Below are 25,060 nucleotides of genomic sequence, written 5' to 3' on the forward strand. Positions count from 1 at the left end.
CCCTGCTGGCCACACTTCTCTTGATGCAGCCCAGGCTCTGGTTGGCTCTCTGGGCTGCGAGTGCACACTGGTGGCTCATGTAGAGCCACCCTTCTCACTTCTCACTCCCTCTCTGTGAGGAAGATATCTATGCAATTTTGTAAGCCCCACTGTGCTTGCTGTAACTGAAGGGATGTTTTGTTGCCTTTCAGGCCCCCATGGACATCTCTAGTATGGAGAAGAAGTTGAATGGAGGTCAGTACTGCACCAAGGAAGAATTTGTGGGCGATATGAAGACCATGTTCAGGAACTGTCTTAAGTACAATGGTGAAGGCAGTGGTAAGAACAGTAAGATGCTAAGTTCATCTATTTGCAGCTCTCAGTCATCGAAACATTTAGGCTGGAGAAAGTGTTTAAGATCAACCATTAACCCAACACTAACAAGTCCTCTGCTAAACCATGTCCCTCAGCACCATATCTATGCATCTTTTAAATATCTTTGAGGGATGATGACTCAACCACTTCCTTCATGTGCTTGTGTGTGTTTCTGTGTGCCCCCTTTTTTCATACTCTCTAACACAGACTTTGAAAAGCATTGGAATCTGGTTAGCTCCCAGTGTTTGCTGAGTACCACAGAAAAGTAATGAATGAACCAGGCTGGTAGTCCTTTCTAAGAAAAATGTAGTTTTTAGGTTCCTTGCCTATTGAATGAACAACATGCAAGTGGAAAACCTTGGGTTTAATTGCCATGCCAATTAAAATTCTGCACACTGCTTAGGTAAGAAATCAGTTCCCATATGGTGGGTCATCACTGCAGAGTATGTCTCACCAGCACTGCCTTGAAAGGGAAAATAGTTAGAGCTGCCCAGCTTGTCACTCTGGGCCCCAAGTAAAGGCATTCCTGCAGTGTCACTGGGAGAACTCTCCTTCCTGAGGAGCTTCAGGTTTAGTTTAGTGGAAACAACTGGAAAGCCATTTGCTTCAAGCCTTTGTCATTAACACCTCTCATGTCTTGTCCTTCCTACCTACTCCAGCTAAAAGTATGAGGCCCTCTGAGCAGAGCCATCCTTTGGAAATGACACAGTCTGGACGCTGGTGCTTGCAAATGGCTTTTGCTCCAGACTCAGTGCATGCTTTAGAGACTGCACGTGGATAATTAACGTTTGCTGATTTCCCCCTGGTTTGTAGCACACAGCAGAAATTTGAATGAGTCCAAAAGCCTCTGAACGTAATCAAACAGCATTGCTGGAAGTACACACTTCTTGCCTCAGCACTCTGCTGGCTAACCATGAGCAGAGGTGGTGCTTCTCATAATGTAACTCTTGGCACTGTGCTGGAACACTCAGTTAATGCTGACTCTGCAGCTGCTAATGCTGTTCTGTCACGCCTGTGTGCTTGTCCTCTGGTAAGGGCTTACTGAACAAATCTGATGCTGCATTGCTTTATCAAGTTTAAGAATGTAAACCAAAGTTGGCTAGTGAGAAACAAAAGCCTTCCACAAAGAAACTTTGTGGAGGGAAGATGATTTGTCTGATGGGAATGGTCCAATGTTGCTTAGTTGTTTTTCTCTATAAGGCTCTGTCCCTTGACACTGTTGGGGTTTGTTTTTTTTCTGACCAGAATATACCAAGATGGCTTACAACTTAGAGAGGTGCTTTCACCGAGCAATGATGAAGCACTTCCCTGGGGAAGATGGAGATACTGATGAGGAATTTTGGATCAGAGAAGATGGGAGGCGAGAGAAGAGGAGCCGGCGGTCCGGCCGCTCCAGCACAGGCAGTGTCTGGACTCGGTCGCGAGACACAGATGGAGCAGGCAAGAGGCAGCAACGCCTGGAAAACGGAGGAAAGCCTCCACCATATCGCGCTGCTTCCAGGGCTCCTGCTTCTTCCTCCTCTTCCTCTTCCTCCTCCTTCTCCTCATCTTCTGCAGAGGACCCAAGTGGCAACCCAGCGCAGCCTCCTCAGGAAGTGGGCCCTGCCAACGGGCGAGGCTTCCCTCGCTTGCTGCAGTACGGCGGCATGCCCAGCCCTGTGCCGCACCCCGGCCAGATGGTAAGGAGCGGTTCCTGCTGTTTTCACTCCGTGCTGCAGTTCCTGCTATTCTTCAGGCCTGTGGAGGAAGGGAGGGAGGTGAAGCAGAATGATGCTTCACTACTGCATGGCAAGAGCATTTTCACAATACCACAGTACATTAGAAGTTAGAAGGGACCCCAAGAGATCATCCAGTCCAACCCCCCTGCCAGAGCAGGATCACCCAGGGCAGTCTGCACAGGAATGCATCCAGGTGGGTTTGGAGAGTCTCCAGAGAAGGAGACTCCACAACCCCCCTGCGCAGCCTGTTGCAGTGCTCTGTCACCCTCACTGTAAAGAAGTTTCTCCTCATGTTGAGGTGAAATGTTCTACGTTCAAGCTTCTACCTGTTGTTTCTTGTCTTATTGCACACCACCAAAAAGAGATTAGCCCCCTCCACTTCACAGAGATTAAGGATTTCAGGGCTATGATTTCTACAAATGAAACTTTTCAGCTCTTAGATTTAAACTGGTACAGTTCCCGTCTTTGCCACACGAGCTGGGAGCACTCCCCTAACGTTTCCCATGGCCAGCATGTGTCTGTGTGGACTTGTGCCAGTCCTGGCTCCCCTTAGTTCTCTTCTCTCCTTGGAGACTTACCCCATTGTGCATGGGAAGCAGTCTTAACCTCCAGTTTTTGATGCTAAACAAGCTGGTCTTCTTTTGTCTCAATTGTTTACAGATGCCTGATAGCTTTGTGCCATCTGTGTACTACTGCATTTTGTGCACTGGCTGTTTATGGAAGCAGTAAATGAAATCAAACACGAGGCCACCCTGGGCTGTAGCAGCAGTGTCCTGTCTTTAGCTCAGCATTTCTTCCTTGAATGCTACTTGTTCTGCCTCCCCTCTGGGTTGTTCCTCACTCATCCCTCACTGCCTTTTCCATTTTAATCACTGATGTTTTGTGGTGTGCTGTACTGGTTTCTCCTCTGAGATCCCTTGCCCTTTTAGCCAGAAATCAAACAATGTTTTTAGAGTGATTCTTGTGACACAAATAGTGAGAAGTCATAGGAGAGCTGGAGGCAATCAGTGTTTTTAAGGAAATCCAGAACGTTCTGCAGTCATCCTGCTTGCATGCTCTTGCGGTCTGCTCCTTCCCTTGGAGCTGACCACTGCCCCCTCCAGTCATCTTCCTTGATCCCAAGTAGTTGGGTGGTGAGCATATTGCAGCCTTGAGCACAGGATACATGGCTGGGGTATGCAAGAGTGGCTTAGGCAGGGCAGCTGTGTCCATAGGCAAGAGATTGTGGATATTTCTGTCGGCTTGTCCATGTGATTCTTCCACCTTCAGCTTCCCCTCCCCTGCACCGCCTCTGCTGCTTTACCGCGCTTCACAAATCATTTTATTTCTCCCTTCTGCACCCCTCCCTGTCCCCCAGAGACCAGCCGTGCCAGGAACATTCGGTCCCCTGCGCGGGTCAGATCCCACAAAACTGTATGGCTCCCCCCGAGTGCCTGAGCCCCATCCTGCAGACCCAGTCCAGCAGCACCAGCACTTTGCTATGCAGGTAAGAAATGCTGCAGCTGAGAGATGCAGCACCCTGGGACCCTCCAATCTTGCAGTGTGACAGCTCTCACTGAGACCGCCATCCCATCTCTCTCTCTCTCTCTCTCTCTCTCTCCCTCCTTCCCAGCCGGCTGTGGGACTGAGCGAGCACCGTGGGCACAGGCTGGCTGCCCCGGAGAAGCAGGCGTGCGCAGGACCCACCCACGTCAGCGGCCTCGGCCCACGGCCAGGCAGCCTGCAGCTGGGGCGTGTGAGTGGCCCCCCACCGGAGGCAGTTTACCCACCTGCCCAGTTCCAGCAGGGCTTCCTACCCCCGAGGCACAACGGACCCCCTGTGAGGCCACCGGAGGGCTCGGAGGTCCCCCCAGGGCACATGTACCGGCCCTACAAGTACCTGAACCGTGCACACCCAGCCCTGTGGAACGGCAGCCACAGCCCTGCCAGCCAGGGTGCCGTGGGGCCAGAGGAGAAGACGCCCATAGGGCCGGGGCCCTCGCTCCAGCCCCGTGCCCTGGGTCATATGATGGACCCCAGGGCCGTGAGGCAACCACTGCCTCCCAGCCAGTGGACCGAGCAGTCAAATTTCCTACCTCACGGGGTGCCTCCCTCAGGATTTATCAGACCACCTGGGAAAGCTTCCAGCCAGAGGATGCCACAGCCACCGACCACTCTATTTGGGGGACCACCTCAGGTTCAAAGAGGGTGCCAGGGCGGAGACTCCATGATGGACAGCCCAGAGATGATTGCCATGCAGCAGCTGTCCTCCCGTGTGTGCCCACCGGGTGTGCCTTACCACCCTCGCCAGCCACCCCCCCCACACCTCCCTGGACCCTTCCCCCAGCTGGCTCACGCCGCCTCTGCCGCCAGCGTGCAGCCTCCCAAACCCATTGTGGGGAACGGGAGCTCACAGGATCCAGCCGGTCAGACCATGGAGACAGAAAGCAACCAAGGTAAACCTTTGAGCATCTGGTGGTAGCATTTGACCTTCCCTGCCTCCATCTGTCACCTGTGTCTCCCTGCCTGCTTCCCCTTTGCTTACTGCCAGGCATCCCTCCCACCTGCTGCACAACACTGCCAGTTCCCATGCTGGGGCAGACCCTCTGGTGTGAGTTTGCAAGGAGGGTAAGAGAGCACCCCCAGGCCAGCTTTGTTGCTCTTGGGCTCCAGACTGGCTCCAGACTTGCAGGGTCCAAACTTAAGTGTCTTGCAGATGTACAAAACCTGTGTCTGCAAGTGTGGCTTTCTTTACATTTGCACCACTAGAGAAGTGCTTCCACTTCTCTAGGACTAGGGGGAATGGAGCAAAACTAGAAATGGGTAAATTCAGATTAGATGTTAGGAAGAAGTTGTTCCCCATGAGGGTAGTGAGACACTGGAACAAGTTGCCCAGGGAGGTGGTGAAAGCCTCATCCCTGGAGGTTTTTGCAGCCAGGCTGGATGTGGCTGTGAGCAACCTGATGTAGTGTGAGGTGTCCCTGCTAATGGCAGGGGGGTTGGAACTGGCTGATCCTTGAGGTCCCTTCCAACCCTGACAATTCTATGATTCTAAAATATGTCCTGGCTTTCAGGCTTACCAGAGTCAGTTCTAAAGGGTGGCTGAGGCTCAGCAGCAAAAGCAGGATTTGTTTTCTTTTTTTTTTTTTTCCTAGAAAAGAATTAAATATTTTGTGAAATAGTTGTGGGGGACACATTTTGTTACACCTTTTTTAAAATCTAAATTGGAATGTGTTTTCTGCTTCAGCCACTGCTTAGATTTTTCTAAGATTGTTTTGTTTCACTGTAGCCTGGCAGAGGGCCCCTCTGTCCCAGCTATATCTGCAAAGTTGTCAGTTTGCCATGGGTTGCAAATGCAAAGCATAGGCTGTGATGCTTCTAAAGCTTACTTGGAGTTGATATCAAAATTGGTTCTGCAGAGTTAGGTAAGGGAAGAAGATGTTACATGAATAAATGGATTGAACAGACACCCTCGAGTGTATGTCAGTGTGGCTTCTCTGAACTGCACATCTGCCTTGGGAACTTTCAATATCTCAAAAGCTTCACACAACAGGACTGCCTGAAAGCCCTCTGGGCAGCTGTGTCAGTTCAGGTGGGATGGTGTCATGTCGTATGTACCATCACAAAGTTCTTTCTAGCTGAATTTCATTTGCTATAGCTGATAAACTAGAGATCAAAAAAACCCCTTAAAAATAAAACCTAAAGTAGAGATCAAAAAATCCCAGAGATCAAGATTTTTTTTTTTTATTGCTTCTAGCTAAAGATCAAAACCCATTGCATCTTTTATTGATCCCTTGTGTGCCTTGTACTAAGAGGAAACTCTTTCCTTGTGTGGCATTGCTTAAGAGCCATCATCATTTAGCTGTGCTGGATTTAGAACAGAGACCGAAGGAGGGTGTTGAGTGATCTCAGGGCAGAGCTGCTGCATCTCCAAATCACAGTTGGTTAAAATCTGACTGTGATTGGCTTCACAGTATCTCAGTGCACAGTGGCACTTCTGCCCAAATTGTGGGCAAGTGGTATTTGTGGATTAGAAGGGGCAGCACAGCTTGAAATCAAGCTACTGTTACCCCAAGTTCTTTGTTCTTGTGTGGAAGCCACTGTGGGATTTCCCAACTCTGCCTCTCCAGTTGGCAGTCTCGGCACACCCACAGGAGACCAAACTCATGTGTGTGATGTTACTCTGGTGGGCATATGACCTACCAGTGGCTTGCAAACTACAGCAGGCCTGTGTCTTAAGCAATCAGTTCATACGTGCCTTTCCATCACAGATGCAACCTCACAACGAGTTTTTAAAAGGGCCCTTTTAAAAGAAGGAGCTACTAAAGATCACCTGACTTTGCAAAAATGCACTTCAGGATTGCTAAAGGTCTCTGAAGGCTGTGTGAGGGAGCCTGCAGCCCCACAGACAAGCAGTTGTCCTGGTGCCACACTCTGGCAGTCCCATAGGGAATTTTGAGTAGAGGACAGAACGTTGTAGACTTTGCAGTACTCTATGATGGAAGGATCTGTGTGGCTTTAAAAAGCCCTTCCTTTTTCTCCTCCATTTGTGCAAAAGTGAGAGGTTTTCTCCATACGGATGTTAGGGACTTGTCAGGCTACCTGGCAGCTTTGGGTCATCAGTAGAACAGGATGCTGAGAGATCACTTTGGTAGACCTAGTTAAGCTGGCAGGAATTACTCTGAGCTGTGTGCTTTGGGTGAGTGTGGGTGCACGTGTTGGGCAGGGAAGGACAATACGAAATTAGACCAACAGGTGGCTTTTCCTCCCCATCTCTTTCCAGTGGAGCCACCAGCAGGTATGGACGAGAAGGCCCAGTGCATCAGCATTCCTGATGGAGCCTACACCAAACTCCTACCTCATCCCAAGCCCCCGCTGCCCATGGAGTGCACCAGGCGCGCCTTGCCCCCAGACGGGGATGGGGACAGCTCCGGCATGAAGGGTGACCTAAAGGCAGGACAGGGCAAGGGCACGTGGCCAGCAGAAAGTGGCTATGCCGGCGGCCCAGGCTGTGCGAGGGACCTGGTGCCCACCTCTGAGAGAGGGGGTCCCCTACCTGAGAACGGCGCTGCAGGAGAGGGACCCATGGCTGGCACCGAGGGGAAAGGCTTAGCCACCAACCTGTTGGAGAAGCCCCTCTGCAGCAGTGGGAAGGCTCTGCCCGACACGACTGTGCCTTGCATGGGGCAGGGCAGCAGCCTCCCTGCTGTGGACTCTGGCTCCATGGGGGCCGCCCCCAGCCAGTTCCACCCTCTCTACATGCCTGGTCTGGAATACCCAAATTCAGCTGGGCGCTACCACATCAACCCGGGCCTGCAAGGGTTCAGCCCCATGATGGGAGGAAAGCCTCCTCCTCCTCCTGCTTCCCACCCCCAGCATTTTTCCCCACGGGGTTTCCAGCCAAGCAGCACCCACCCTGGTGTCTTTCCTCGGTATCGGCCTCCTCAGGGCATGCCCTACCCCTACCAGCCACAGCCTCAACCTTCTTACCACCACTACCAGCGATCGCCCTACTACGCCTGTCCGCAGGGCTACTCAGACTGGCAGAGGCCCCTCCACCCTCAGGCCAACCCCACTACCCACCCTCCCCTGGCCAGACCCCCTTTCCCAGACAGGGGATCTGCCAGCAGCTTGCAGGGCTGCGAGGCACTGAGCGCTGCCCTCGCCTCTCCCAGCCGCATGGACCTAGCGAGTGCCAAAGAGGTTTCTCCGAGCGACAGGCAGGAGTTGGGGCCTGAAGATGAAAAGTCCGAGGAGTCCCAGGACAGACCGGAGAGTCCCAAAGAGTTTCTTGATTTGGACAACCACAATGCGGCCACAAAGAGGCAGAGCTCAGTGGCAGCAGGGGAGTTCCTCTATGGAGCCCCTCCACCACACTTGGGTTCAGGGATGGGATTCAGCCCTTCGGCTTTCCCTCCCCATGGGATGATGCTACAGACTGGCCCTCCTTATGCATCCCGGCTCCCTGCCAGTCACTTCCAGCCCAGGACGTACGGATCGCCTATGAATGCTCACCTGGCTCATCATCCAGCTTCTGGCCAGGCCAATGGCCTCTCTCAGGAGGGACCCCTGTACCACTGCCGGGACGAGAACGTTGGTCACTTTCAGGCCTTGCTGATGGAGCAGAGAGGCAGTGGAGGTGGCATGGGGGGGCCACCCCAGGACTTGTATAGACCCTCAGGGTAAGATGATTCTTTCTGCGGGAAGGCAGGGTGGGAAGTGGGGGTGAGGCTTGGGTAACAATGTGTTGGATATCCTTAAAAAGAGATACCACTTGAGGTCAGAGATTTAAGAAGGACATTGAGATACTTGAACATGTCCAGAGAAGGGCAACAAGGCTGGGGAGGGGTCTGGAGCACAGCCCTGTGAGGAGAGGCTGAGGGAGCTGGGGGTGTTTAGCCTGCAGAAGAGGAGGCTCAGGGCAGACCTCATTGCTGTCTACAACTACCTGAAAGGAGGTTGTAGCCAGGTGGGAGTTGGTCTCTGCTCCCAGGCAACCAGTGACAGAACAAGAGAACACAGTCTCAAGCTGCACCAGGGGAAGTTTAGGCTGGAAGTGAGGAGAAAGTTCTTCACAGAAAGAGTAATTGGCCATTGGAATGTGCTGCCCGGGGAGGTGGTGGAGTCACCATCTCTGCACATGTTCAAAGCTTGGATGTGGCACTTGGAGCCATGGTTTAGTTGTCAGGAGGTGTTAGGTAATAGGTTGAACTTGATGATCTCTGAGGTCTTTTCCAACCTGGTTGATTCTGGTTGATCTGTGAGATGGTGAGCAAAGCTGAAAAGCTAGTGGGTGACTCAAGCCCTTGGAGTAAGAGGTCTCGTAAGCTGGAGAGAAAGTCTCATTACAGCTCCTTAAAACAAGTAGCAATCACTTATCACCTGTTAGCCTGTCCCATCGATCTCCACACCAGTGCTTTGTTTTATCTGACTCTGTGCCTTGGTTTAGAGTGAGGTAGATGCTCTTTTACCTCCTTCCAAAAGGAACACACAAAGGATTGGGGTAGAATTGGAAAATTTAAATGGAACTACTATTCACAGCTACAAACTATAATGCAATACAGTGCAAAATGTGTAAAATACACAAAATCCATAGGCTAGGCTTAATACAGAACCCCATTAAGCCAAAGCTTTCACAAACATCCCTTTAAACCAGGCCAACAAACCCAAACCTTCATGCTCCACTCCCCACTACCAAGCCTCTCTACCCCCCATACCACACCATTATGACACAGCTAAACTTAGGCTTGGCAGCTCCAGGTCCAAATTAGGCTGCTCCAAGCTAATTGGCAGCATTGCCAAGGCCAACACCAGGCCTCCCCTGCAAGAGATAACAGCCTGTGTGTCCTCCTGGGAGGAGGGAGGGAGGACAAAGGGAAGAAAACTGACTCTGCAGCCAGTTTTATAGGGGTGCAGGACTTATGGGAATGAAATACACCTTCCAGTCCACCTTCTGGACACTCTGGACCTTCTGGAGATCTGCAACTTTGTGGTTTTTTAAAGACACCCTAGCCTCTAAACTACCACACTGTGTTTTGTTACTGTGTCATCCAGAGTTGTGCAGCTCTAAATCAAATGGACTATTGCCATTTCCCTTGCATGTATTTTATTGCATCTTCCACACAGTGGGGCAGGGTGAGCTAGCTGCAGTGGAAGTTAGCCTCTTGTGTGAATCCCTTTACTTCAATGTTGCTACCTTTTTCCCCTCCTCTTCCTTTGCCCATCCTTTCTATCTCAAGTTTTCCTCACAGCAAATGACTTCTCACTAAGGTTGTGCAGATCACATTCTATTCCCAAGTGGAACATTCTGCTGCTCCAAAAATTCCCTGTTCAGGTGTTATAATTGTGTTTAGACTGTTCTTGTCTGTCTTCCTTCTAGTAGTGAGGGAGCTTGGCTTACACCTCAGCCCTTGGGGAAGTGGCACGGGTTAAAGTTTTGTATTTTGAGGGGAAGCCAGGAAGGAGAATACCTGAGCTACACACTTGTATGTGGATGTTGTATATATGCATTGAACAAAGTAGGGAAACTTGGCTCATGATGTTCCTGTGCTAAAGCTCTTTCCATTCAACCTGGCTCCAGAATGCAAATGCATCAGGCTCAAGCTCCCTTCCCGAAGATGCCTACGGCAACCATGTCCCGGGAAGATTTGACGACACAAAAACCATCAGCGTTGCCTCTGGATCAAGTAAGAGCAGAACTGGAATGCCAATCTTTCACTTCCTACTGGTTATGAGAGTGTAAAGCACTGGAGGAAGCTGGGAAGTGCTGCTCAGTGGAGCTGGGGATACCTCTATAGTCTTAGCCAACTGTAAAACATAACCTAGGCATGTCGATGTAAACAAGAGGAAACATGTTGTCACTGTGAGGGTGACAGAACACTGGAACAGGCTGCCCAGGGGCTTGTGGAGTCTCCCTCTCTGGAGATATTCAAAACCCATCTGGATGTGTTCCTGTGTGATCTGCTCTAGGTGATCCTGATCTGGCAGGGAGGTTGGACCTGTGTACAGGTCTGGAGCCCTCAATATGGGAAGGACATGGAGGGTCATGAAGATGATCACGGGGTTGGAGCACCTCTGCTACAAGGACAGGCTGAGGGAGCTGGGGGTGTTCAGCCTGGAGAAGAGAAGGCTCCAGGGAGACCTAATAGCATCCTGTCAGTACCCAAAGAGGGCTACAAGAAGGGTGGGGAGAGACTGTTTGCAAGGGCCTGCAGTGACAGGAAGAGGGGCAACTGCTTTATGCTGGAGAAGAGCAGATTTAGATTGGACATTAGAAACAAGTTCTTTACTGTGAGGGTGGTGGAACACTGGAACAGGTTGCCTAGGGAGGTGGTTGATCCCTGGAGGTATTCAAGGGGAGGCTGGACAGGGCTCTGGGCAGCCTGATCTGCTGACTGCAGAGGGGTTGGACTGGATGACCTTTGGAGGTCCCTTCTGGCCCAGACCATTCTATGATCTTTTGAGGTCCCTTCTATCCCTAACACTCTCTGATTCCATGATCAATCGTCCTGGCTTTGAACTGGTTGCATTCAATAATGAGGTCATTCCTTTCTAAAGCTGCCCTTTAAAGCCTCCAACCCTTGTTCTTCTTCCAGAGCTAGTCCAAGGAAGGAAAGGACCTCATGAAGACGAAAGCCACGCATGATTTGGACAAGGGGGAGGAAGACCTGCCCTTCCTCCCACCCTCCCCTTGCCTGAGCAGCACGTAGCTTCCCGGGTCCGTGGAACATCGTGCCGTGACAGCTTTTGTGTTGGGCCCCTGGAGCAGTGCTGGGCCCCAGCCAGATGAGCAGCTGGCTTGCCCCACCACAGAGCAGGCATCGCAAACTAGTGGCTTTCTGTGACCGGAGACTGCATCTCCTTCAGGGTTTGAGGGATATTTTTTTTTCCCATTGTTTTTTGGTTGTTTGGTTGGTTGGGTTGGGTTTTTTTGGGGGGGTTGGGGAGGGAAGGGCTGGGGTAGAAACTTTCACTGACTGCTAAACTCAGGTATATTTTTCAGGGTGGAAGAGGACGATGATGGAATTTTACTTGTAGTATTAATGTGTGTGTGTGTGTGTGTGTGTGTGTGTGTGTGTGTGCGTGCTTTGGAGCTGGATCCAGTTTACAGAATTTAACCTGTTGCCTTTTGAAATAAATTTCTGTTGTTGGTGAATGTATTGTACATAATGGGGGAGGGGTGGGCCCAGCTTGTAGTGGGCTTAGCACTGGAGGAATCCTTAACTGTTTACAATCATATCAGGTTGAAATCTTTCAGGATAGGGTGAGGGGCTGGGGGGAGAGCCGAGGGAATGCACGATGGGTGACTTGCTGTCCTCCTTCCTATCCTCTGCAACTGAGACACAACACAAGGGTTGGTTGACTTAACAGCAGGACTTGCTCGGGAGCACAATGTGTCCTCCTCTTTCTTGTGTCTTTTTTGTCCTTCCCCTCACATCCCCATCTCTCCACCCCTCTGGATCCAGGGCCTGAGTGCACTTCTAGCTCCTGTCATCATGGAGGAACAAAGAAACCAGGACCATGAATTGAAACCAGGACAGGACACTTATGGCATTGTCCCTTCTACTAGTATAGTACCTTCCTCTCTGTCTTTCTGATAGGAGAAATGTATGCTCTGTAAAACAGCAAATGGCGTAACTGCTCATCTTAGACTCTATTCTGTGAAGCTGGTGGAGCTGCAACTGTCTACAGGAACAAATATTGTGCAGATCTGAACTGCCCTGCTTCCCAAGGAGCTGAACAGAGTCCTCACTTTTCTTTCTCTCTCTATTGGCTGTGTTCACTTCTTAGTAGCAGCCAAGCAGAAAGTACCCTGGAGTTTCTTAACCACTCTTGGTTGCCAGTGAAGGGAGAGCATGAGGCTGCTGTGGAGAAATGGTTGGGTTGCTGTAGTGTGAGCCATTTGTTGGTCTGGGGAGTTGGGTTTGGTGTTTGCAGGTGTTTCAGGTGAATCAGAAAGCCCTAATTCAAAATCAGATGCTTAGGTGGCTCAGGGAGTGGGGGACAAGAGGGACATGTGCTTGAGTTGACTGGGGTTACCTTCATCCCCACTGGTGCTGTAGCAATATCCTACAGAGCTGGCAGCAGCTTCCCTCAGAGGCTGTGCACAGTCTTTGGGGGGTTTTCCTCACCAGATCCCATGCTGCTCAGGGGAAACCCTGTGTACCAGTGCTTCTCCAAGCACTGATCTTCAGATACAGGTTTGACAAAGTAGTTCTGTAGGAATTTCATCTGCAGATATCTATTCACATCTCAAACCTAACAAGGAAATACAGCTGACTCTTCTTGAGGGAACTGGGGTAAAACAAGGTGGAGCTGCTACATGACAGGAATGGTCAGTGAGATCTACTGGTCCCACAGCCCTGGTGCAGGCTACTGTTTGCCCTGAGGGACAGTGGTGTGGTTTAAAGGAGGTTGTGCCAATGTGTGGCACAAATTGTGCTGGCAAAAGCACGAGTGGCAGCACGAGTGCCCTTTAGACTGTGGCAGCAGCATGAGGAGGAGAGTCTTTGCTGGCAGGTTTCTGGAGAGGTTTTTTTGGCTGCTTTGTTGTGCTGGCTGGTGCCATCACCTATATCTTCAGCTGGATTGCACTAGCATGTACGACTGCCTCTGGCCTGCTGTGTGGATCCACCACAAGCTGGCAAAGCTGAGCAAACAGCAGGTAGCATCTGATTGAGCCATCACTCCTGCCCTGAGCTCTGGGAAGCACAGAAAGCCTGAAGGCTGAGGACTCCTCTCTTGAACGAGTTAGAACAAAGAAGGGCAGCCATATGAGTGCCCTCTTACCAATGAGTCTCACTGCTGTGTTGCTACAGTACTTTTAGCACTGCTGAGGTGTTCTGGCCAAGGCAGCTTCCAAGCTTAAGTGGAGTTCAGTTTCTTCATGCTGTTCCCATAAAGGTGCTTACAAATGCAGTTGTTCTTGCTCCCTGCTGCAGCTAGCTGTTTGCTTAGCCCAGGGAGCTGCCTTGGACAGCTGGCTGCTCTGCAGAGGAAGACTTCAGTAGAATATAAATGACAGTCTCTAGAGATGCCATTACATTACAAAAGGGAGATTCTTTGCTTTGTTTTGTCCATTTATGTTTGTCATTTAGGGAGCAGTTGTCACTGGTGGGTTGGTATAAACTGGAATAGATGATCCTGACCCTTGGACTGAGAAGCAGGTAACTTCTCTCCCCTGCCAAGGACATTGTTACAGCTCGTTCAGATTTGTCCCAGACCTAAGGATCTGCTGCTGGCTCATCAGCTGGCAGTGAGTTTTCAAAGGTGCCACAGCTGCTTGGAAGTGCAAGTCTGGAGCCTTCCCTGAATGGGAGGTACTGAAGCAGCAGTAGCAGTAGATATTTATGGAAAAACTGTGCAAGCATAACTGCTCTTCAAGACAGTAAACCTGAGACAACTGAAGACATGGTTGCTTCTCCTTGCAAAGCAATCTTTAGTTCTGTAGGTACAAAAATAATGGTGTGTTTAAAAATGGGGGAACTGTAAAATATAGTAAAGGAAAGGAAAAAAAAATATTCAAAATCCCAAAATTGCAACTGATAGATTCTGCAAACAACCACTGCTTGCACTTCAGCCTGTTTGTCTGAAGACCATTATCATAGTCAGTTACCCAAATATTTGAAGTGCCTTTCATTCAGTTCATTGTGAACTTTGTGTTTTTAGAAGCTGTAAAGAGAAAAAAAAAAAAAAAAACAACCAAGCTAAAGCACTCTTGGTCTTCAGCTCTGACACTGAAAGCATAGTTCTAGTGGTCATGGTACCTGGAGGAGTACCAAGCCCACATCAAAATGGGAGGTATGAGAAAGGCAAGAATTCCTTGTGGTCTCCCTGCAGAGCCTAATGGAGGCTCAGACAGGGACAGATACCCGAAGGATCCTGTATGGAGTGTGTGAATTGAATGTCCTTTACCTAACATAACGCAGAGCTGGGAGGAGGATTTGACTTGCAGATGGTAGACAAAACAGATTGGTGAAGCTGACTCCTGGTGGAAGGGTTTCTAGGTAAATGGCTTTTGATGTAGTCAGCACTTCTTGTTCAAGTGATTAAGAAGCTGCTGTTGTGAGGACACATGGTTTATATTAGAAAAGTACTAACCTAACATAGGGGGAACTATGGCTGGACTACAGGAAGAGAGCTATCCAAGGCACAGGGCATGCTGAGATGGAGAGCTGCTTGTGGAATCTTAGCTCAGGGTTTCTAGACTTTTACCTGCTTTGTTCAGAAGTGCTTGGGGTTTGGTTTTTTTCCCTTTTATGGTGATACCTAGGGATCACCCAAAAACCAGAGTTCTGAGCAAATCCCAGAAATTTTGGAACCCCTCAGAGGGCACAGTGCTGGGAGCTGGTTGCTAGGGTGGAACACTGCTGGAGATATATGGGAAGGAGCAGAAAATGTGGGTTTTGTAGTCTATGGTTTCCCAACCTGTGCTGCACAGCACTGCTTTGTAGATACTGTGAAAGAGAGGGGCTTAAGGAGGGAGGTAGTAGAGAGTGAAAGGGCAGCTCTTTACGTGAGAGTGGTACTTCTTGCCATGGGGTAGCAGGCAGTGCAGGAGAAATGTAACTGCAGTTTGAAATATTCCAGCTTCTGAGTGCCACACTTCTATCCCTGTCTGAATATTTTAACCCAATACAGAGATGTTGTAGACTCTGGTTGGAAGTCCTCTTTCTCACCCCCGCCACCCCAGCATTGTTGTAGTATAATTTATTACCAATTGGTCCTTGCTCAGAAAGCATCCCAAGGTAGTAACTTAGCAAAGCTCCCTGTAGCTGTTACTTTACCCCTATGGAGGATGTGTTGTGCTGTAATTATGGATTTCGTGTTAAGTAGTACATAGAACAAATACATCATTGGCCATGCATGAGCATGCCAAAAATCTCCAATATTCTTAGAAGAGCTTTGCATGCTGCTCTGGCAGTTTAGCCTCTTGGTCTCCCCACTGCCTCCTCCTTTGCAAGAGTGGTGTGTGGTGTTCCCAACCTCCCACGATCTTCAGTTGTCATTGTAAATCACACAGAATGTTAGGGGTTGGAAGGGATCTGGAAAGCTCATCCAGTCCAGCCCTTCTTCTGGAGCAAGATCACCTAGAGCAGATCACAGGAATGCATCCAGGCAGGTTTTGAATATCTCCAGAGAAGGAGACTCCACAACCCCCCTGGGCAGCCTGTTCCAGTGTTCTGTCACCCTCACAGGGAAAAAATTTTTCCTCCTGTTTCCATGGAACTTCCTATGCCTCAACCTCCATCATTGCCCCTTGTGCTGTCATTGGGCATCACCCAGCAGAGCCTGGCTCCAGCCTCTGGGCGCTCACCCTGCACATCTTTATCAACATGAATGAGGTCAGCCCTTAGTCTCCTCCTCTCCTCCAGGCTAAAGAGCCCTCAGCTCCCTCAGTCTCTCCTCATAAGGAAGGTGTTCCACTCCCTAAATCATCTTTGTGGCTCTGTGTTGGACTCTTTCAAGCAGTTCCCTGAGGTTATTTTTGGACTGAGGGACCCAGAACTGCACACAATATTCCAGATGTGGCTTCACCAGGGCAGAGTAGAGGGGCAGGAGAATCTCTATCAACCTACTAACCACAGCTCTTCTAATCCACCCCAGAATGGCATTGGCCTTCTTGGCCACAAGGGCACATAAATGCCACAGTATAAACTCTCCCAGAGACTCTGGAAGCTTTGGACATCTCAAGTACTACAGACCCTGGCAATTCTGCTAAGTGTCTCAAGAAGGCCAAGTCACTGAGGCTTCACAGTGGTTTTTAGCTGTGTCTAGCAGGAGTTTGCAGTCCATAAATTCCATGGTGTGACCCTCTAAACCACTCAGTAGCAATCCAAGGCACCAGCCTGCAATGAGGAAGACAAAAGAGGAAAGTAAATTTGAAGCTTCAAGGCCCAACTGGTTTGATTTGTGACTTTAAAGTACATGGAGATACTTTTCTTGGAAGAGCTTCTGATTCTTTCTCATCTGCCAAGTGCCTTTCCCATGCAGGCTTTCTGAAACAAATCTCCTGTGTGTATTTTTGTAAGTGTGGTTTCTCGAGGTCTTGGAGAGCTATCAGCTTCTTGCTGTCTTATCAGAAAGCTACTCACAGAGCCTGTCTTTCATTCTGCTGACTGAGACAGTTCCTCGGCAGCTTCTCACCCCAGCGCTTCTCCATCTCAAACGAAAGTGGAGTTCAAAAGCAGCCTTCCTCTATTTCCTCTACTGATTTCTGCCAGTCTTCTGTCAGATATCTGAGTTCAGCCAGGACTGTAGCTTTGTTCTCAATGGCTTTGTTCTGCTTTCCTCTTCCGAGGAGACGGTGTTGCCACATGCATGGTGGAATTTCAGAGAAGCCACTGGACTGAGCGACATTCTGAGGGATGGCTTGGAGAAGACAAATGAGAATGTGTGATGTGGTTGCTTCTGGTTCCCCTCACTGCAGAGCAGCCATGCAGCTGGGTCTGTGATTATTCAGAGCAACCCCTTAAAACTTTTTACTGTGGTGCCTTGGTGGTGGAGAGGTTGCCCTTGTAGAATTCCTGTTTCATGAAGCCTGCTGTTGCTGGTGGCAGAGCAGGTGGATGAGTGCTGTGTCCTTGCTGCAAGGCTGGGGCTGAGAGAGCAGGCTAGGAAAGTGGCACTGCAGCTGCAGGCCACATGATGTGTGCTTATTGTAACCGAGGAAGCATCTCCAGCCTTGACCTTCCAGCCTTTCCCCATCTGTACCTGTTTACCATACAGATGGGGTAAAGCATGGCTGGGCTGGGCAGGACCCCTGCCGGCCCTGCGGAAGGGAAGTGCTTTTAATCAGCACATAATGAACTACACGTTCTGCTTTTCACTCTCCATTGCCCACCGCCCTCTCTGAAAAATGAGCTGGGGAGGGACCCTTTCCCAGCTGTCTCCATGCAGGAGCTCCTGGGATGACATCCCTAGGCGAGGAAATTGAGGGCAGGGCTTTGTGTGTTGAAAACTGGATAGCAAGATCCAAGCGTGGCACTGAAGCACAGGTGTGGCCAGGCAGCACCGGCCCCTTTCCAGCTGCCATCCTGCCTCAGCTCAGGGGCAGGCTTTGAGAGAACACAGAGCGTTCTGTGGGGTTAACACTGCTGGCCTCGCACCGACTGAAGTGGATTTTAATCTGCTGCAGTGGCCTAGATTTATTTTGGCAAAGGTCTTCCCCTCTTCGAAATGCGAATGTCAAAGTGGGCAGGGCGTCCAGGAGAGACGGCAGGGCGTCCAGGAGAGACGGCAGGGCGTCCAGGAGAGACGGCAGGGTGTCCAGGAGAGAGGGCAGGGTGTCCAGGAGAGAGGGCAGGGCGTCCAGGAGTGAGGGCAGCACACCAGGAGAGAGGGCAGGGTGTCCAGGAGAGACGGCAGGGTGTCCAGGAGAGAGGGCAGCACACCAGGAGAGAGGGCAGGGTGTCCAGGAGAGAAAGCAGCACACCAGGAGAGAGGGTGGGGTGTCCAGGAGAGAGGGCAGGGTGTCCAGGAGAGAGGGCAGGGTGTCCAGGAGAGAGGGCAGGGCACTAGGAGAGAGGGCAGGGCATCCAGGAGAGAGGGCAGCACACCAGGAGGGAGGGCAGGGCACTAGGAGAGAGGGCAGGGCGTCCAGGAGAGAGGGCAGGGCATCCAGGAGAGAGGGCAGCACACCAGGAGAGATGGCAGGGCACTAGGAGAGAGGGCAGGGCATCCAGGAGAGAGGGCAGCACATATTTTTCGATGTGGTCTTGGCAGTGCTGGGCTGACAGCTGCCTTGATGATTTTGAGGACCTTTTCCAACCTAAACAGTTCTGTGGTTCTCTATTACAAGGTCTGTTAGAGACAGTCTAGGAAAGCAGATCCATGCCAGGTATAAGAGGTAGAAACTGGTCCAGAATTGCTCCAGAAGGCTGATGGAGTAAAGCTTCCTTTCTTCTCTATGTTTATTAAAGGGGGGGTGTCTAAGGGAGAAGCAGCACTGGAGTGTCAGAGTCCCCTTCAAACCACTATAAAGAAGCTATTTGGAGAAAGGTGCTGCAAATAAGATGGGAACTGAACAGAAGAATTCCTGCTCTCTTGTCCTGCACCCACCAGGAGGAGAGAGGATGTGAAGGATTAATTAGGGCTGATGTTCACCAGCTCTAGCAAGTCTCTGTGTTGTCTTTTGCCTCTTTTATTTGGAACTACTTGGCTCACTAGCAGAAGGGCAGTAGGTGGAATGTCTTCTAAATAAAAGTGGAACAGATTCAGTATGGGCAAAACTCTCTTCTTGTGGGCAAAGTCAAGCCAGACTTCTGTTAGAGGGACTTCTTTGGCCTTCAAATCAGTAAGAGGCAAGCAGAGACCTGGTGCACTCAGACGCTGGGGGGTATGTCAGAAGAGCAATCAACCCTCAAATTTTAATCTGCAGAGTCCTCTGATCCCCTTTTGTGTCATATGCCACCTTCCCCTCTCCTTCCTTCTGAGCTTTCACATTTCTTTCCCTCTGCTCCCTCTGCCATAGTTGGTTGCCATCAATTGCAGAAAGATTACTGCCAGTGTGAGTGGAAGGGCAGAAGATTGACCTCGCCAGCTGTCTCCCCTGCACATGCATATACAAAGCAGGTGAGGAGCACACATTTCCTCTCCTCATGAAATTCAGATGTCCTCAGTGGCTCACTAGCATCCTCTCCCGTGTCCCTGGGATTCACCACCCTGGCACAGCGATATCTATCCCTCTGCCACCACAAGGATTGCTCCTGGTGCCTGTGCAGTGTTCCTGCACATAATCCTGGCATGTCTACCTCCAAAGGGGCTTAGGTTAAAAAATACCTACTGTGTACAACCCTGGAAACTGTTGCCTCTTTTCCTTGATAGATGGATGAACACCACTGCCTCATTTTTTTTTTCTGAGCAATAGTGATGCACAGCAGCACAACTTAGACCTTCCCAGATTGTTTTCAGGGGGCACATGGCTATGAGATACACTGAGGGGCTTCACAGTTGGAGTGGGAAGCAAGGTGCTGTCTGTGGCCCTGCATCTATCTGTGCCACGTTCCTGCTTCCCCTGTGACCCTTGGGTTGACTGAGGTAGGCAGAAGAGACCTGGTAGCTGCTTCTGTGTTTGGGAAGGTAGAAAGGGAAGAGAGCAAGCTGGTAAAAGCTGAGGCTCCTCCACAAGGCAGAGCACATGGAAGAGGGGTACCTGCTGTGGCTGTCAAACGAGGGGTGGGTGCACCCCACTGATTTAATGGGGGAGGAGGGCAACTCACTGCTGCTTCACTTGGCATTGATGGGGGAGGTGGCAGGAGAGCCTAAGCCACTACATTCATGTTTCTGAAGCTGGGTGACATTGGTTGTTTGGGGTTTTTTTGTATAATTGTAAGTTTGTAAAGAATGTAATCTGTCTGTCCGGGGCACAGGGGGGAAACAGAGGCCTTGCTCTTCTGGGGTGAGGCTGCTCTTGTGGTGCTGTGCTTTGTGTTGCTGGGTGGGGAGGAGCTTAGCAGCCATGAGGGCGAAAGCCTGGCCCTTGTCATCTGCTGACAACTGTCCTAGGGCGATGGGAGGGTGAGCTGATGCCGCAGCAGAGCCCTCCCACAGCAAGCTGTGAAAACAACCTCCGCCTGCATCCCTCAGCGAGGGGACTCTGACCTGGGTGGGGCTCTGCACTGGGGCGTGTTGCTGGGTGCTGAGCACTCACGCTCAGGGGCTGGCCCTGCTCATCTTGGGCTTGGGTGGAAACTGAGCTGGATGGTTGACTGTGCTGTTTAAGAAAGGTTGGATTTGAGAGTCTGAATTTCTCAGTGCAAGAAGTAGTTGGTGCTGGAGCTGCTGGTCCCAGCACTTCCCTCCCCAGCAGGGGCTCAGGTGCTGAACCTCTCCATCCCCTGCTTCCCAGGAGCCCCAGCCCTGGCCCCTGCCTCGCTCCCCGTTCCGTAGAGCACAGTGTCAGGGATCCTCTTCTCTCTCCTGCTGCTGCTGCTGCTGCAAAGTTGTGTGAACTTTCCTGGTCAATACTGGAAAGGGGAATGCTATTTATTTTTATATTGTGTATATTTTGTCTTGGTCTGCTGATTACCTTTGTTCCCCAAGAGCGACAGTTACCTCAATAGTTAGTTTAATACTGTGTGTGGGTAATTTTTTTAAAGAACTTTTTTAAAAGCTTGATCCTTGGAGGTCTGTAGATTTTATTTCCATATGAATTGGTTATTTTGTATAAAGTATGTTCTTAAAATAGCAATCACCCTCGCTGTATGTGTGTTTTCTTGTCTCCTGGATGGCCTTCCTCTTCCTTTGTAAAGGGGCAGCAGATGGGGGTGGGAGGGCAGCACCAGAGGGCTTTTTTTTTCAGGGAAACCAAGCCCTGTACTGCAGTCAGATGTGCTCATGCCATTTGAAATCATTCACAGGAGAGCACCTGAAAAGCTAATTGGGACTCTTTCCTCTTTCAGAAATGCAGCTGTTTGTGCATGACTGATTCTATGATTCTATGCACACAACCCAGCTGTGCAAGGGAGCTCATGCTGCTGCTTTCCCCCAAGTCCCTTGGTGGGCTGCAGGTTGTTCTGCAGCCCAGGTGTGCTGGAAAGCCTGCCTGCCTTTCTGAAACACCTCACAGACTTAGGCTGCAGGTAGTCCATTCCCCCACACTCATCTGAACCCTTTCTGCTTTAAAAAGGGTGACGCCCCTTGGGTAAAGCCTGTGGAGTGATGCTGCTGCAGAGGAGGATCTGGTGTAGCCTGGGTGGTTCCCCTCTGTCCTGCTTTAACTCCAAGCAGCATAACAGCTCTCAGGGGCTGGTAGGGGAATGGGAAGCCTTGCAAGCTCATGTGAAGTGGTCTGAATCCACAGTGAACCCAAAAAGGCATCTTGCTGTTTGTTAGATCTCCCATGTGATCTGGGGCAGTGGTTGCAGCCCTCCCAGCTGTTCCAAGAAAACACTGCACTCTCTCACAAGTGTTTTGGCATCAAGCTGGGAACTGGCCAGAACATTTCATGCAGGAAGGTGCCTGCTGTAGGTGCAAGAGGGCAGCTTGCACATGTCCCTTTCTCTGCTGGTCTCTGAACAACTTGCTCCATCTTGCTGATTCTGCAGCTTTGTGTCAGAACAAAACCAAGGCAGTTTTCCTTCAAAGGCAGTGCCAGCAAAAGGGCACATGAAGGTTCTCAGGCATGCACTACATGCCCCTTGCCTTTCCTCCTAGCTCTGGCTGGTTAAAGCTCTGTGTCTCCTCCAGGGCTGGCAACAGATGCTCTTCCTCACATCTTCTCCTGCCAAAACAGCTTTGCAGCATAGCTTGCTTACACCGTGGGCTCCATCTGCCCCTCCTGTGGGAGCCTCACTCAGGCTGAGGCTGCTCCCAAGCCCAGAGTACTTCCCCAAGCTCTCATCATTGCAGCTGCCTCTGCAGAGATGCTCATGAAACATCTGTCTGTGACACAGGACCCCACACTTGCTGGCTAAACCAGCACCCTCACTTTATCCTCTTAGTTCATCTTTCTTTCTGTGTGCCCTAAGCATCAAGCTCATCCCCTCAGCTGCCAGTGTTTTACAAAGCTGGGTAAATGAGCCCAGTGAACAAGTTGTTCAAGAACTGGCTGGTAAATCACAGGCTCACAGGATGTTAGGTGTTGCATCCTTGTAGCCCTCCCTTGGACTCCAGCAGATCCCTGTCCCTCTTGAACTGGGGAGCCCAGAACTGGATGCAGTATTCCAGGTGGGGTCTCACCAGGGCAGAGCAGAGAGGGAGGAGAACCTCCCTGGATCTGCTGGACACACTCCTCTGAATGCACCCCAGGACCCCATTGGCCTTCTTGGCCACCAGGGCCCAGTTCAACCCCACTCCTAGGTCCATTCAGGGACTCATTTCACCCTTCACAGCTTGGTCTGAAAGCTACTTCTCCTGCCACATACTTGTCTATTTTATGAGCAAAGAAGCTTGCAGGAGCTCACCTTGGCACCTTTCTGCCCTGGCTGATGGGAGGAGCCCAAGATGTCATCTGCTGCACCCTAACATCTTGAGCCCTGCAAAACCACTGCTGACACTGCTGCTTCAGGCAACCAGGCAAAGGCAAGCATCCCAGTGGATGCTTCCCAGCCTGGCCACAGCTCCAGGCCCTGCACTGGCTGAGGACTTGTCCAAGCTGGGTCAAGGTAAGCTGTTCCCAGGGGCAGGCCTTCGAAGGGCTGCACACTGTCACGTATCCTCCTCCTCCCTCTCCCCCTCGTGGGGGCCAGAGTTGGGGGTGATGAGTGCAAGCTGTCCAATTTGGAAAGGGGAGGAATTCAGTCACCCCATCAGTCCCAGGAAGCATTTGGGTCAGAGGGGAGGAGATTTTTAATCCCGGGGCTAAGCCAGCGCTTAGTGGAGCTGGCACTAATTGGAACCAGTCCTGAAGAAGGGCAGAAAGTCACCGCTCTTAGAGCTGCCTTGCAGCCCAGGCAAAGACAAAGCTGATCTGTGCACTAGGAAATGCCATGTCCTGACCTTGACAAGATGCTATTGAGAGCATAATAGGTGGCATCAGGCTGGGTCATGTGTCACCCTCATTTGTCACCATTCTTCCTGCTTTCTGTTGTCCACCATTCGTGTTTCTTTTCCTTCCTTCCCATCATGAGTTGGCAAAACTACTGCCTTGTACTAAGAGAGAGCTCTCCTGAGCTCTTAGGCTGAGGCTTTAAACTCTTTACTTCCTCCAGCCTCCTTCTCCCTGAGAACTGGGATGTTGCCCACCTCCAGCTTTTCGTCCAGCTGTCTCAGAGTAGCTCACTCAGGTGATCACCAGGGACAGGTGGACAAATCACAGTCTCACAGCACATTAGAGGTTGGAAGAGACCCCAAGGGATCATCCAGTCCAACTTCCCTGCCAGAGCAGTATCACCCAGGGGTGTCTGCACAGGAATGCATGCAGGCCAGCTTTGAAAGTCTCCAGAGAAGGAGACTCCACAACCTCTCTGGGCAGCCTGCTCCAGGGCTCTGTCACCCTCACTGTAAAGAAGTTTCTCCTCATGTTGAGGTGAAATGTTGTACATTCAAGCTTGAAGCTGTTGTTTCTTGTCTTATCACTGTGCACCACCCAAAAGAGCCTGGCCCCCTCCACTTGACACCCACCCCTCAGCTATTGATAGACATTGATCAGATCCCCTCTCAGTCTTCTCTTCTCCAGACTCAACAGCCCCAGGTATTTACAATGTACAGACAGCACAAGAACCCCCCTGGACAAAACCAGGGGGTTACCAACAGCTCTTCCCTCTCTCCTCCCCCAGACAAGGGAAAAAGAGAGAGGAGAAAAGCAGAGAGTAGCTTGTTAGTACTTAGCCACAACAAAGAAACACAGCCAAGGTCAGCCACAGCCAAGCAACAGCAGCTGCCAGCTGGGATCTGCTAAAGCAAAGAAACCAAGAAAGAGCAGGAGTTAGTTTATACAACTAACCTTATGTTAGATATCAGACCAATTAGATTATTTAGACTTTATTATTATTTTTCTCTTACACCCAGTGGTGATTTATTTGCATTCTACCACTTTCTACTCTATCTATGGAATATTTTCCTAGGCATCAGCCTAGAACTGCCACAGGTAGCTTCTACCCCATGTGTGCACCCAATGGGCACTGTGATTTGGTGACATAAGGGAGTGTGTGGGGCATGGTGAGGCATGCTCTGCTGCAGCAGGTGAGGGAAAGCTGCCCACAGACAGGGACAAAAATACCCCAGCTTAGCTCCTTGCAAGGCCAGAACCTTCCAGCAGTGCTCACTGCCAAAGACTGTGATTCTGGCATGAGCCCAGGCAGGGCTGGCACCTCTGTTTGCCAAGCTGCAGGTCATCTTTCACTTGACAGTCATCTTTCACTTACAAATGTTGCCCCTGAAGCAAAACCTGAACACCCTTTTTGCTTGCATGGCAAGAGAAAACAAACCTTTTTCACCATGTAAGCAAGTCCCTTGGGGGGTCTTTTTTAAAGCAAGTGGGTCAGCAGTGCTGGCACTCAGCATCTTTGATGTCCCACGAGCTGGTGACCACTGTTGCAGCCAAACAGGGCCAGCAGCTGTGGGCTTGGGCTGCTGTGCATGGACTTTGTACCTGGATGCTGGCCTCAGGATTGCTGGCATTTACAGGCTCACAGGATGTTAGGGCTTGGAAGGGCTGGAGATCTTCAAGTCCAAGCCCCCTGCCAGAGCAGGACCATTTAAAGTCTGTCTTTGTCAAAACACCAAATGTGGTCCCTCCTCACCACCCTGCCCAGCACCCTGTTGCCATCCTGGGGGCACATCATGCCAGCTGGGCTCAGAATGCCCATTTCCAGGCCTCACTGAAATTAAACTGAGGGCACACATCCCAAAGGTCACGCTCCTTTCCCCAGGCCCTGCTGTAGCTGATCTCCTTCCAGCCCAGGAGCTCCTCCAAGCTGCAGCCACAGCTTCCACATTGCTCAGAGCAGTTTCGGGGGCTGAGGTCAGGTACTACAGTGCTCACCCCGGGGCTTTGGCAGGCTACTGGGGCTTGGCTCCACCAGTGCCTGCCTTTTCTCTGGGGCTGACCATGCCTGCCTGCTTTG

General features: G+C 50.8%; 1 protein-coding gene across 1 annotated transcript in view; it reads left to right on the forward strand.

Annotated features, from left to right (window-relative positions):
• Positions 1–13,230, forward strand: part of LOC128971530 (chromatin remodeling regulator CECR2) — a 143,526-nt gene extending 130,296 nt beyond the window's left edge. The window contains exons 13-19 of the mRNA XM_054387110.1: positions 192–318; positions 1,600–2,033; positions 3,430–3,558; positions 3,685–4,507; positions 6,835–8,233; positions 10,132–10,237; positions 13,135–13,230. Coding sequence (XP_054243085.1) covers positions 192–318; positions 1,600–2,033; positions 3,430–3,558; positions 3,685–4,507; positions 6,835–8,233; positions 10,132–10,237; positions 13,135–13,230 — 3,114 coding nt within the window. The remainder of the gene's footprint in view (positions 1–191; positions 319–1,599; positions 2,034–3,429; positions 3,559–3,684; positions 4,508–6,834; positions 8,234–10,131; positions 10,238–13,134) is intronic.
• The last annotated feature ends 11,830 nt before the right edge of the window (positions 13,231–25,060 follow it).

Source organism: Indicator indicator, chromosome 14 (genome assembly GCF_027791375.1).
Source record: "Indicator indicator isolate 239-I01 chromosome 14, UM_Iind_1.1, whole genome shotgun sequence".
In the NCBI taxonomy this organism is placed as follows: Eukaryota; Metazoa; Chordata; class Aves; order Piciformes; family Indicatoridae; genus Indicator; species Indicator indicator.